Source organism: Taudactylus pleione, unplaced genomic scaffold (genome assembly GCF_031769625.1).
Source record: "Taudactylus pleione unplaced genomic scaffold, aTauple2 ptg000184l, whole genome shotgun sequence".
NCBI classification, from domain to species: Eukaryota; Metazoa; Chordata; class Amphibia; order Anura; family Myobatrachidae; genus Taudactylus; species Taudactylus pleione.
In genome coordinates, this window is record NW_028284586.1 from 7,494,413 (window position 1) to 7,509,010 (window position 14,598).

Genomic DNA, 14,598 nt, shown 5'->3' on the forward strand with positions numbered 1-14,598 from the left:
GTGCTGCCCAGCAGATCGGATATGTCTGTGTGTGACGTCATTCACAGACATATCCACTGTACACACCCGGCGATGATATCTAATATATATATAATATTATATCGCACGTTCAATGGAATGGGCGATATATTTCTATCAGTGTGTACCGAGCTTAACAGCACAGAACTGTGCACAATTTACACAGGAATATTATCAGATATCCTCAGTGTGAGTAAATATTTGCCTGTGTTTGGATTGTTTGAACCTCCCTTTCTGTAGAAATGTTTGAACATTGCTATGTTTGTATCATAAAATAAAGAACATCATAACAATGTCCATTTTTTGGCTTTACACAGAATACTTTTTACTGAAGATCAAAATACATGTGTTGAATGTGAATATTGCTTTACCGTCATGACAAACAAACTCATTTTATGTTTCCGGGTTATAATAGCCGTTTTAGATTTCAACTCATTGTTACATGTTCAAACAAGCTTAGAAATATGTCAGTTGCCTAGCTTAGATTTCCTTTGTTCCCATGACATGTAACCTGTGTGCGTTATACTTAAGGATTGCTTTGCCTTTGTGATATACTGTAGCTTGCACACAGTAAAAACTTCTTTGTTGCCTTAAGGTGGGTACACATCGAGTGATCTGCAGATAATGGTCGTTCATACACACTGAACGGCCATCATCTGTGTCTTGCTGCGGGTCCCGGCCTGCCCCCTTTCTCGCGGCTGCCGCTGTGTGTGTACGGGCGGTCTGCTGGTACAGATATGTCTGCAGCAGACATATCTGTCCATCGGATGTGCAGCACAGCTAATGCGTTATGTCGGTGAACGCCGACGTTCCCCGACATATTGCTGGTAGACACTGCCCGACGGGCAGCAGATACATTGGCCGATCAATTGATCGGCCAATGTATCTGTCATTGTGTACCCAGCATTAGTTATTTATTACTTTCTAGTCAGTGTAGCTGGTAGCAGCCAGGCTATACCTGGGCATCTGGTGCTGCACTGCTGCTGTACAAGATCATGTCCCTTTTAAATGTAATTTCTTAGAGAGTAGAAAATTGCGCACACGTAGTATCCCCTAGTCACAGAAATTGTTAGTCTCAGGGCAATTCTGGCAAGTTGGAACAAGTTTGCACACATAAGGAGTTAATTTGTGCCTCTAAGCTATTGTCCAAAAATTAAACTGTGCAAAGCATGTGTGTCATTGACATTGTTTGTTAGTCACTTTCTTTATTGAAAACTCGTGATATTGTTCAGCGGTATTCCTGTCATCATTTCCCCATCTGTGTCACCCCTGTTTGTCTGCCCCTCCCCTTTAGAATGTAAGCTCTTACGAGCAGGGCCCTCTACCCTCTTGTGCTTCTCCCTACTTTGCTTTCATTTGTAGGATAAATTAGCTGTTAGGGATTTTCATCCTAATAACTTTAATTTGGAGTGTTCTATAGAACATCATTTAAGAATTTACTAGCAATACTGAAGTGAGAATACCATTGTTATCATTAGTTACATATATTTTGAGATTATTGAGGTAAAAATAGGTTTTGATATTGTAATGTGCCCTGATTATTATGTTATAAGTCTATGCACACTGGTGTCATCATCAATTTTATTTATTAATTCTAGTGGTTGGATTTGTACACGTTTTTTGAGTATTTATTAGTTTATACTTTACACGAGCACTCTAATGGTTTATTTCACTCTATTCACTGGATTAATATGATCATATCATTAGGTGAAGTTCAGGCTAATATTCACTGTATTAATTCACACTTAGTAACTAAATTCTTTATAAACTTATTTATTATTTTATATTATTTACACATGATTTTATAATTGATGAAACATACACTTTTTGATTTATATTTATATTTTTATACACACCTTTTCCTTCACTGAATAAGGATTAATATTAGACTTATTAGTCAATTATTTTATAATTATTTTATTATATACATATACTGTATGTGTATATTTTTTATTACACAGGATAATTTAGATGACTTGGTTTGATTTATTTGGGTTATATTATGAATAATAGTACTTATCTATCCAATTTAGTTTTATTTTGTCATAATAATAATAAATGGTGATTGACAATGGTATATATTAATTTAAAATACTCTGTTAAATGTATTCTTTATATGAACTCTATAAATAAACTGATAGCTTTTTTTTTTTTAGTAATTTATTGTAGTCATTTAATTAGCTGCTAAACTTGGCTATTCTATACACTATCCTTTCATGTATTCCCGTCCTCTTAGCCTCCTCATTGGAGGTGAGATAATTAATGAACAACCTAATAAACGTATTGGTTTAGAAATCTGTCAGTCACAATCTTAAACAATTGATTGGTTTAGAGCTAAGATAAAGTATTACACAATCCGACAGTTGAGTTCAACCTATGACTAAGCTTCCTTAGCGAAACACATGTCAGGACGCCGCAGGAAACGCGGTGTTTGTCTTGGCCTATGTGTTGTTTTAATAATGTTGTCCGCCGAACATATACTAATGTGAAAGTATTGGAGATTGCCTCTGTAAAATTATTGGGACACGCAGCTACATTAGAGCCGTACTTAAGGCTAACAAATTAGTTAGATGCGGTGTAATCCGACTATGTGTACTATCCTATATGAGAAAATATATTAATGTGATAACACCGAAGATTGTCTCTGTGAAACGAGTGGGGCACGCCGCTGTATTAGTCGCACTGAAGGCTAATAATTGAGTTATATGCAGTGTGATCCCAGTATACCTATTATGCTATGTGATTTAAATATTAGGAGAAGGACGCCGCAGGATATGCGGTGCTTGCCGTGATTACAGAGTGATATTTCACCCATTGTGACATATTTATTAATAATAGCACCTGTGCTAATAAACACTACATTCCAGCAGCATAATGAATTTAGCCTGACAGCATGCTACTATGTAACAGACAGGAATTCATGTGTAAACATTCTTTTGTATCAATCCTGTAACTAAACATTAGATTACTTTTTGAATCAATATACTGTACTGAGTTTCATACTTACTAAAGGAAATACGTAGGATTAACCTTATAGGGGATCAATTAGATTCATAGTTATGTAGGTTTTATTACCATCTGTCATTTCTGCTGCTAAACACTTTCTAAGATGGGAGTTCTATTAAGAAGTGATGTTGCCCATAGCAACCAATCAGATTCCAGGTATTATCTTGTAGAAGGTGCTAGATAAATGAGAAGTAGAATCTGATTGGATGCTATGGGCAACGCCACTTCTTAATAGAACTCCCATCTCAGTAAATGTACCCCCATGTATCACTTGTAAATGGAGGAGGTCCCGACGCGTTTCATCCGTTATGGACTTCTTCAAGGGGAAGTGTTACCAGTGTTGCTGCTTCTTGCACCACGTGTAGCGGCTGCCCCAATGAAAAATAAAATAACCATTTTCTCAGATCATTAAGTTGTTAATTGGAGGATATTAATACTTTGGATTTACATAATGTATTTTTAGATAAGTATAACCAACCACAGTTATGCATTTGTCTAATTGTAGTTAGCAGAGTTTGCATAAGGAATTGGAAGCAGCTTGTAACTCCATCTCTATTAACAGAGGAGGCTCAGTGAAGCTGCTTAATCCAAGCTTGAATGAACAGGCTGGCATGTGCTTTATGAAGAGAGGGTTTGACCTTTGCTGCCAGTACAGATGTGCCCGCATAAATCTATTCTTTGCCCAGTATAAGTCGCATTATACATAACGCTAGAGTGCTGTGATGCTCGGTAGTGCCAAAGGCGTCTTTTTGTGAGACTTTTCCATTAAAATGTGGCTTATACGCAAAGTGATGCAAATAGGACGCACAAGCAGCTTCTGTTGATTGAAATGATATGCCTATATTCTGTGTGCGACTGTGGTTATATGTTAGTGTCTGCCGCTGTGACACTGTAACGTAGCATTTTGCATGCAGATACACCCGCAGTTGAACACCGATTATAGGCATGCCGCATATCATTTTAATAATCAGAAGCTGCCTGTGTCCTATTAGCATCATTGTGTGATGCGCTCAGTGCTGTAGTGTCACGCCACTGCATGGCACGACTAGAAGGGCTACTTAACACGCGAGGAGGCTAGATGTATGTGGACACATCTGTATCTGTCAGTGTGGGACTTTATTATAGATCAGTTATGTATAGTGAGGGGGAATGTGCTCTTGTCCCCATTACTTTTAGACCACGACCCTTCCCTACGAAACAGCACTCTTTTTCATCAGCGCGTGCCTTTGCATGTGCAATCTATTTTCTTGCAACACTGGATGTTATCGACCCCGCCAGAGGCATCACGGTGTCTGGTGTCTCCCGGTGCACACTCTGGATACCTCCCGCATGCTGAAGGTGAACCCAGCCGAAAAGGGGTGTGGCCTAAATAAAGGGACGTGTCCTTGCTGGGATCCCAATAACATCACTACGGGGGCAGCCCAGCATCACCGGAGATGCTGGGGTGCTCCCGGAGACTGGGCAGTCTGCACTTTTGAGTACTCTTCTATGACAGGAGCCAGGTGCTACAGGAGAATGTGTCACTGCAGAGGAGCCAGCATTTTGGTGTCACCCCCTCCGAGGGTGGCACCCAGATGTGGCCCATACCCCTCTCATGACGCCACTGGTTAGTGCTTTTCATGTATCAAGTATGTGATGTGTTTATCACGCCAGAAAGAATCTTGTACTGTCCTCTCCCAATCCAAGTTTTGGCTTTTTATAGTATTGTGTTCAAAAGCATAAAGCATTAAAGAAACAGAAAATAACTGTCTTCCATTCCTTTGAGGTACTGTGCTCCCTTTTACCTGGGTGTAGCGGTTACCTCAGTATTGATAGTGTTATTTTTTAAACAAGCATTATACTATTAATGTTGCTTATCTGAACTTTGTATGGTAAAAAGCTCACAGAGGAAGGATAATGACCAGATCCTGGAGAGCATTGGTGGACCAATTACAGACCTGAAGAAGAAGAAAGGCGTTAAGGAAATTGGTGTTCAAGATTCTCTCCTCTCCCCCTCCCTCCTCTATCGGGTTTCCAGTTACCTCTCCGCCATTTCTTCCTGGTTGTCCATGCACTTTTTCAAACGCAACATGGCCAAAACCTAACTCATTGTCTTCCCTGCTCCTAGAGTCTCCTCTCCTCCCGATCTCTCTGTTACTGTTGACAAAATCACTGTCTCCCCTGTTCCCCCATCTCCGCTGCCTGGGTGTTATTCTTGATTCCTCCCTACTCTGCCCCCCACATTCAATCTCTTGCCCAATCTTGTGGGGCTTCAGCCTCACAGCATTGCTCGCAACAGACCCTTCCTCTCCCAGGATGCCAAAACTGATCTCCACTCACAGATCATTTCTCTTCTTGACTACTGCTGGAATTCTCCGCTCCCATCTCACTCCTCTCCAATGTGTTCTCAATACTGCAGTTAGTCTTCTCTTCCTCTCCCGACAAACCACATATGCCTCCTCCCTCTGCCAAGCCCTGCACTGGCTCCCCTTCCCCTACAGAACCCTTCCATCTCCTGACTCTCACATACAAGGACCTTTCCAATTCCAATGCTCCCTACATCTCCGGCCTCATTTCCATACTCCCTCCCACGCTCTCCAGTCAGTCAATGACCTTCGCCTTTTCTTCACCCTGGTTACTACATCTCATTCCCAAATCCATATCCGCTGCCCCCCACCACTAGAGTGATTTTCCCCAATCTATCAGACTTTCCCCCAGCCTGCATAGCTTCAAACAGATGCTGAAGACCCACCTGTTAATAAAAGCACACCCGTCCACCACATGACTGTGTCACCACGTAGTTAACTTCATCCTCCCGCATCTCTATCACTTTAAGGGGTATATTTACTAAAGTGAGAGTTTTTATAAATGGAGATGTTGCCCATAGCAACCAATCTGATTCTACTTAACATTTAACTAACACCTTCTAGAAGATAATAGCTAGAATTTTACTGGTTGCTATGGGCAACATCTCCACTTCTAAAAACTCTCACGTTCGTAAATATACTCTTAGACTTCCTCCTTGGGCTTTCTGCCCCCATACTCCACTCCTTCATCCAGTTTGCACCTCTTTCTATGGCTTTAATATGTTATATACACCTACGCTAATGGGTACAGGTTTCAGCCTACGCTGAATTGTACCCTTGCCTCTGTAGCTGTATTGAGAATTGTAATGTTTTTTTGTTATCTGTTCATAATATTTACTGTACGATAATGTTTTACTGTGTGCTGTCTGATTGTTTGCCCTATGTACGGCGCTACGGACCACTTGTGGCGCCCTATAATTGAAGTGTAACAATAATAATAAGATTATTGTATTAGTTATTAGACACAATTTCTCCTATAACAAATATGTATATGAAATTTCCCTGGATATTTTTCTACATAGCTTTGTCTAGTGTCCTTCAATGGGAGTACTGGTAGCAAGACTTCTGTGTGCAGAAAATAATCCAACCAATTATCAAAAAACTATTTATTACCAGTTGTTATGTATTATTTATATAGCAGAAGCACAAATTCCATAGCACTTTTACAGAGAATATTGAGCCATTCACATCAGTCCCTGTCCCATTGGTGCTTACAATCTGTTTCCTATAACATGTGAGCACACACACTTGAGATTGTTTTTGTCAGTAGCCAATTAACCTACTAGTATGTTTTAGGGATGTGGGAGGAAACCGGTGTACCTGAAGGAAAGCCATGCAAACACAGGGAGACTATATAAACTACACATAATCAGGGCTATGATGTGTTTTTCTCCTGAGGTTAAGTTGTGGTCCTTTTTGATATTGAATGACTTATATATTTCTTGCAGATGTCTTCCTCCCAGATGGGAATGTGGTTCCTCCTAATCAATTCTTGCATGAATTACCAAGTTATCAATCCCTGGTAAGGCGGAAACCTTCAAATTATGGAACCATGGAAACACACAAAAGTAGTCGGCAGCTGAAAACTTCACTATCCCGAGAGCAGAGTTGTCCGGAATCTGTGGATGGTGACCTTAGTATTCCTCTACGGGACAATGCTCTCACTATCCAGGAAAAAAGAAAATTAAGGTTATTATGACTGTTCTCAAATTTGAGCGAACTTAGTTGTCTCTAGAGCAGAGCTTCCAAAACTCGGTCCCAAAAGCACTCTAACAGTCCAGGTTTTAAGAATATCCATGTTGATTAGTACCTCAGTCCATTTGATTTAACCACCTGTGCTCGACTACAGATATTTCTAAAACCCAAACTGTTGCGGTGCCCTGAGGACTGTGATTGGGAACCTCTGCTTTAGAGGATGTAAGACACATTATCCTATCAATCTCCGCTGTCAGAATGTATCCAATAGCTGCTTCCAACATTTTTCTTTACTCATGTTGTAAGGAACAACTATTTGGGTTGCCGTAGAATTGTGAGGATGCATTCTCCCACCACCAACAATCCATTCTCCCAATATTCACTTTCTAATGCGCAGTACAAATGGCCATATGCTGCTACGCACAGAAAAGCATGACCCTACAATGTACTCTGCACACCTCGATCTCCTTTCAATAATCGGGCTCAGCAAAATGGAACGGCTGCACAAGCCAGTGAATTCTGTACTTTAAAATGAATACTGTCACATATCTTGGTCCTTGCAAACATTTGCCCTTTTGCAAACCCCACAATCTTACTCTGTAAACATGTTCGCAGCTGGAAATGAAGCTGCACACCAGCACCAAACATGCCATTGCTCTGTGCCTTTGCAACTTGTATATGATACGGCCTCTATAAACTCGAGTTGACCTTTTGTTAAGATAAAGCAATACTCGAGGTGCATTTGGTGACCTACATGATGTTGTATTGGATGTAACTGCAATATGCAGTGTACTACTCAGACCCAAATGCTTCTACTAGATGCCACCCATAATTTTAAAGATTTAAGAAAGTTTAAACAAAGATTCATCTGATATTATTTTATGTTTCCTCTGCTCAAAAGTGTCATGGTTTGTACACTTTACAACAGACTTTACCTATGCCTAGTACCATAGTTACCAATGTTTACTACTTAGCAGTGTTACCATAAGTATAAGCCATGTATATAACAAAATATTTTCATAGAGGTGTGTGTATGTGTTAAGTTTAAGGTGATTGATTTGAGTTTTTTAGTACGTTTCTCATTTGGTATGTGATTTCCTGGTCTGTGAGCTTTGACTTATGACCTATAGTATGTCCCCACTAGAGATGAGCCTTAAGGGCTTTTTCATATGTATCTGCTTTTATGGCACTTTTCAGAAGTTAATAAATGCCTGAATGCACATTAAATATAGGGCAAATAAAGAGAAGGTGATGCAACTACCATCATTGTGATCAAAGGTTATTGCATTAGATCACAAAAGTCCCATTTCTCCTATGAAAACGCTCGCTACTAGTACAATAGATTGTTTGGTAAACGTGCGATGCATGAAAAACGCTAAACTGAGTGACTGAAACACATAACAATGAGGTGCACATAAGTTGACTTACATACATGTTGAGCTGTTGATAACTAAATAAATATTTTACTAAACATTTTTTTTATACACATTTTATGATAACCACAAGATTTTTTTTTTTAGACTTGTCTTTATTGAAGCAGTATTCTTGGTAGAAGAGCAATAGGACAATAAAGGAGACCAATACAATCAAAGATCATCAAAACAGAGGTCCAGCAGTGACCAAAGAAAACACAAGATAATACAAGGGATAAAATAACATAAGCATGTCATTAGGACATCAATACAGTGTTGTGCACCAATAAAAGACACTGAAACAAATGATACGGTTGCAAAGATAGCAAGTGTATTGCAGTAACAAGGTCCAGTTAGAATATGTATGTAACAAGACATTCACAAATGTATAAAATTGAACAGGAATTAAATAGTATCAGACCAATTGTATTCTATCGTGGAGGGGAGCTCGCACTCCTCCCTCCAAGATAGAACTAAGAATTAAATGGCTATGATATCCACAACTTTAAGTATACAGTAAATGGGCAAAAGTATTTAGGCACACAATCATCGCCTCATATGTACTTGTTAAACATCTATTACCAAAACCATGGTAATTAATATGGAGTTGGTTATCTCATAGGCATTGGATGATATTGTGGTCAGGGCCGTGTTGAGACCAGTCTAGTTCTTCCACACAAGGCTCAGTATACCATTTTGTAATAGATCCTTTTCTGTCCATGAGGGCATCATTATACTGAAACAGGGAAGGGCTTTCCACAAACATTTTTCACAAATTTGGAAGCGTAAAATTATTTAGAATGTCCTAGTATTGTGACCCATCCAGGTACAGCACATTTTTTTATTTTAGAAGAGGATGTTTCTGGAACACAGTTGGGGAAATATTTTGTCCTAAACATTTATTAAATCTTGTACTTTTGCTTCCAAAATATTATCATCTACTTGGGAAACTAGACTGTGCGTTATTGGCCATTCGACTATCATTACAAGAATGACAACACCTCTTAGAAGGCACCAATTCTCTTATCGCTATCTTTACCAATTATCAAAACCTTGAGTAACTATATTCACTTTTCACTGCCTGGGGAAGCTGCCAGGTGCTGTGAAACACGTCCAGTTTTAATTTACCCAGTGATTTTGTCGTCCCATAAACTTTTTAGGTAATTTTTTTTCTATATCTTTTATTATCTAGATAGGTGATGACATTTTTCAATAAAATTGCAAAAAAAAAATGTACGGTGCTTGAACGGATATAAACAACAGTACACCACAGCAAAAAAATAAAATAAATATATATTATACTCTCCAGCTTTGCCGGCACTCCAGTACTGAATATAATAAAGACAACTTGCTCCTGAGCCCGAATTGAATCACACACCCTCCAAGAAAACGGCACTAGGAGACCACCAATATGCAAAAAAACTTGTATTAAGATGATCAATGTTTCGGGGCTGTCACCACGTCATCTGGATCAAAAACAAGCAATACACAAATGACAGAAGACAAACACTTAACGACATACATAGCTAATTCCCCGCCCGTCCTGCGGCGCATTCGTCCACTGTTCTGCTTCCGGGGGCAGGATCATCGGCCACAGGAAGTCCGGTGACTCACCCGGCTGTACTCCAGGTAACGCACCTGCTTGCGTTCCACCCGGCCGCATTTGTGGTCACCATGGAAACCCTCTCCGGCTCCCGGAACCAGACACTGGAGGAAATATCCCAGCACATTAATCAAATACCAATATAAATAAAGACACATCTAATATAAATAACGCATGTTAATCCATACATAACTGCAGTAACAAGAAAATGGCACATCAGCAAATAGATACTAGCCAATATTTAAAAACCCACGGGCCTCAGTATATCCAAACATCATGCATAGGGTAACATTGAAACAATAACCTCATAATGAATTCCAATGAATTTTATCGTTAAGTCCTTTTGGAGCCATAGTACCTAATCTGACTATCCATCTTGCTTCCTTAATAAGCAACAATTTTGCTCTATTTCCCCTTTTTAAGGATAGGGGTACATGATCGATGGCATAATATTTAAGAGAATCCAACGACATATGGAGTGTAACAAGAGAGCACAAACCTAATATTATACACTTTATCACAATGTGGATGCTTAAACGATTTGCATGCCAAAGTATAGCGGCAGGTGGTGCATCTGCCGCACCTATAACAGCCTGGGGCCTTGCGGTACACATTAGGTGGCTTAGGTTGTCCTAAGCCTGTAATATCCGTAAGGGAGGGTTAGGGGGTAGGTTAGGTTAGTTAATACTTACCTAGGGATGATTGGGATTTCCAGTGCTGTCGGGCTGCCGCTGCCGGGATCTGTTCCAGTGTCGGGCTGCCGGGATCTGTTCCGGTCATACCGATTCCGTGAGACGCATTGGTTTCTACTCTTTCCTCTATTCCATGTCACAGTAACATATAGGTCTAGTTCCTGTAATAACATGGTAGATGCCTTCTCTCAGTGGCATAACTAGAGAGGGTGCAGGGGGTGAGCTTGCTATGGGGCACAGCGCCTAAGGGGGCCTGCCAGCCCTGCAAGTGTCGACCTGCACCCTCTCTAGCACAGCCGGCCCAGTTGCTGGTGAAATTGGGAACGCTGGTCTCTGAAGCGATGAAAGACTAAAGATACCTCTGATTGCTTCAGAGGCCAGCATTCCCAGTGATGCAGTGCGCGGGTGACGTCATGACGAGAGGAGTCTGCAGCTGCTGCTGGATCTAGTCCGATCTAGTGGGGACTTGGGAGCAGATGGCATGGACTGGAGCATGAAGAGAAGTAAGTACTTCATGGGGGAGGGGGACCACAGCATTAGGGACATTACTAAGGGCACAGCATAAGGGGCACTACTAGGGGTATTGCATTAGAGCATTATTGGGGCACTGCATAATGGGCACTACTGGGGACACTGCATAAGAGGCTTTAATACAGGGGGAACTGCATAAGGGGCTCTAATACAGGGGGCATTGCATAATTGGCACAATACAGGGGGCATTGCATAATGGGCACAACTACAGGGGCATAGTATAATGGGCACTGCATAAGGGGCACAACTACAGGGGCACCATAGACCTAGGAGGGCCCTGAGGAAATTATGCTATGGGCCCCCATACATCTGGTTATGCCCCTGCCTTCTCTCCTCAGATTTATAACACGCAAGACCTTTCACAAAAAGATTTACGTATATTATCCGCAGAAGACATTGCTAGTGTGATTTCTCTGCCTGTTAAAAATTAGTTTGCTACTGCAGCATAAAAACATCTGAACTTTTCAAGACTTGCACTGTTGTCTGGATTTATAGCCTTCCTGATGGCTGTTTTTTTTTTTTTTTCTAACCAATTTGAAAAAGGAGATATTTCCAATATGTCATGACTCACCATTAGCAGTTCATCCAGGAGTTCTGTAAGACTGTAGCTCTTTTCCTAAGATTTTTAAGACCTCATCTCTCCAAAAAAAACTATGATTATGTCAATTCCTGTCCAATGTGTGCCACAAACCAATCACCTCATTGATGACCCGCAGGGTTACCCCAACCCATGTCTAAATCCAGTGTTCCCTGGAAGGACATTTCCATACATTTTATCACTGAGCTGCCACCCTTTCAGGATTTCTCCACAATTCAGGCCGTGATGGATCAGTTTATTAAGTTACATGGGTGTCCAGAATCCATGGTCTCAGACAGAGGGCCATATTAAATTTGAGGCGAAAAGTCCGGATCCGCGATACTTTTTCGCCGATGACGTCATTTTCGCCGCTTTTGCCCCGTATTCAATTTGAAAGACTGTGCACTGTAATAGGCGAAAAAGTTTCGCCTATGAATAGCAGGCAGAAAAAAAGTGCAGAATTGGGGTTTTGGGGTGCAATGTTGCGGGAACCCCCCTGCAGCCTTCAGACAGTCCCCCAAAGGTAAACTGTGTATATTTAAAAAAAAAAAAAAAAAAAAAAAAAACACTTAAGAACACACCCAAAAAAAACACTTTCATTTTGGGGGTGAAAAAAAATAATGTTGGGAGACAAAGTTAAAAACTAGTGAACTTGACTCTGGGGGGGTCCCCAATTATGCCCCAAGTGTTTTTTTGATTGCAGGTGGATTTTTCACGATTTTTTTCAACTTCACTTTAGCAACTTTAAAATATGCTAACCCCCATTTTCAAGTACCCTAAATTTGCTGGAATAACTTATTTTCTTGAAAAAATACTCCTGAATACTATTCTGCATCACGTATAGAAAAACGCTATTTAGCAGCTATTCAGCCCGTTTAAAATCCCCAAATACCTTCAGCAAGCCAAATCGGGGAGTACCATAGGGAACCCCCATGTCAGTGCATCTTTTGGGGGGTGTCAGGCTGATTTCCCCAAAACTGACAGTACTTTCCACCTGTTCAAGTTTCGCCGGGTCCCGTTTTCGCGTACTTTCAAATTGAATACGGGGTAAAACGTGCACGTGCGCGATACTTTTCCACCTACAAAACAGGTGAAGTAGGTGAAAAGTCCGGCCCGCGAAAAAACTATCGCGGCTCAGCTCAAATTGAATACGGCTCAGAGACTCATAACTTATATCCCAATTCTTAATAACTTTTTTTTTTTAATCTTTTCAAATGTGTCTAGAGGCAAGTCATTTGGTCCGCAACTGTTCTGCACATGGATGGGTCAATTTAAGCGCGCCTCAGCAACATCAATAGAAACCAGTTATTTTTCTCAGGTATCCACTGTAATGGCTCTGGATTTAACATCTCTTGCAAGGGATGTACGATCTGTGAATATACCCCGATATCTCTTGCTGTCCCTCCATTTCCACCAGGAGACGCAACACCCGTAAGTTTTTATTGGGGATGCAAAATTTCCGCCATTTGAAGCTTTAAACCAAGCCAGCAAACATTAGACAAGCTAATACTACATACTCCTATAACCAAACTTCACATTTTAGAGCAATTGACAAGCTAAGTAAATATTTGTCTTTTTTTAACCTACGTTAAATATACAGTGTAAGCCACAATATTTACTTTCCTTATACTTGATATCTGATAAAATGGGAAATATTATAGAACAGTAATTAAATTAAACAATGGATTACTATAGTTACCTATTTAACCAAACGAACTACAAACTACAAACGTGAACGCGCATGAACGATAATCGTTCATTGTTTTAACTCGGAAAGTGAACGATTTTTTCAACGTTTGAACGATAAACGATATTGTCAACGATAATCGTTCAAAAAAATCGTTGTGTGTATGCCCCTTTAGTCAAGAAAGTGTGTGAGGCGGGTGTAGGCAAGTTTCTCATGCAGCTTTTAGAGGCAAAGGTGAGAGATAATGGGTCAAAATTGAATTCTTTTCAGAATTGTAATGCACACAAGTGCATTACCAAAGTGGATGTCACAGCAGGAATATGACTCTGGTCAATAAAGCTTCTCCTTGTTCTTGCTATATCACCACTTTGATAAAGAGCTCATGTACATTGCACTCTCCAAAACAGATCACTGAGCTTCATTAAGTAAAAAAACTGCCGCACAAAACAGCTGGTTGGGACAGGTGTAGTTTTGGCTTTTTCACCTACCTAGGCCAAACTACAGATTAGGAAACGCAATACACCTTATAATGAGGGCAGTCATTATGTTTTGTCTAAAGACGAAAATAACACTAATATTTCTCTTTATGGTGGCTATATTATTCTATTCATAAATACAATTCATGTCACCGTGATTCTATTTTCTAGCTATGTTCGTTTTTGACTTTCACTTGAAAGCCCTCTTTAGTTATTTATTTAACCTATGTTTTGTTTTCATTTTAGGGATTATCAGACCATGCATTCCCAATATCCAAATGGATGGAGTCAGTGGAAAGACAACAGCAGAAATGTATACAGGACTGCCAAAGAGGATGTAACTGCGGTATTCTCTTATTTGAAGCTCTGGAGAAGCAATATTCACAGTATTGAGGGTAAATGTTGATCACAGAGAGTGTTGTTCTCGCTATTGTTTCTGCGTTGCTCATAGCTATGTGTGGGATGGCTGTCTGTATAGCTTAGTCTCTGTAAACAAGAGACCCGTTGTTTCTGATGAATGCACAAGGTGATACTGAATACTGGGTTTCTAATAGTT

General features: G+C 40.2%; 1 protein-coding gene across 1 annotated transcript in view; it reads left to right on the top strand.

The window, feature by feature from the left end:
• The window catches only part of TMC7 (transmembrane channel like 7), an 87,491-nt gene that overhangs the window by 26,012 nt on the left and 46,881 nt on the right, over positions 1 to 14,598 (top strand). The window contains exons 2-3 of the mRNA XM_088476169.1: positions 6,818 to 7,058; positions 14,289 to 14,437. Of these exons, the coding sequence (XP_088332295.1) occupies positions 6,818 to 7,058; positions 14,289 to 14,437 (390 nt within the window). The remainder of the gene's footprint in view (positions 1 to 6,817; positions 7,059 to 14,288; positions 14,438 to 14,598) is intronic.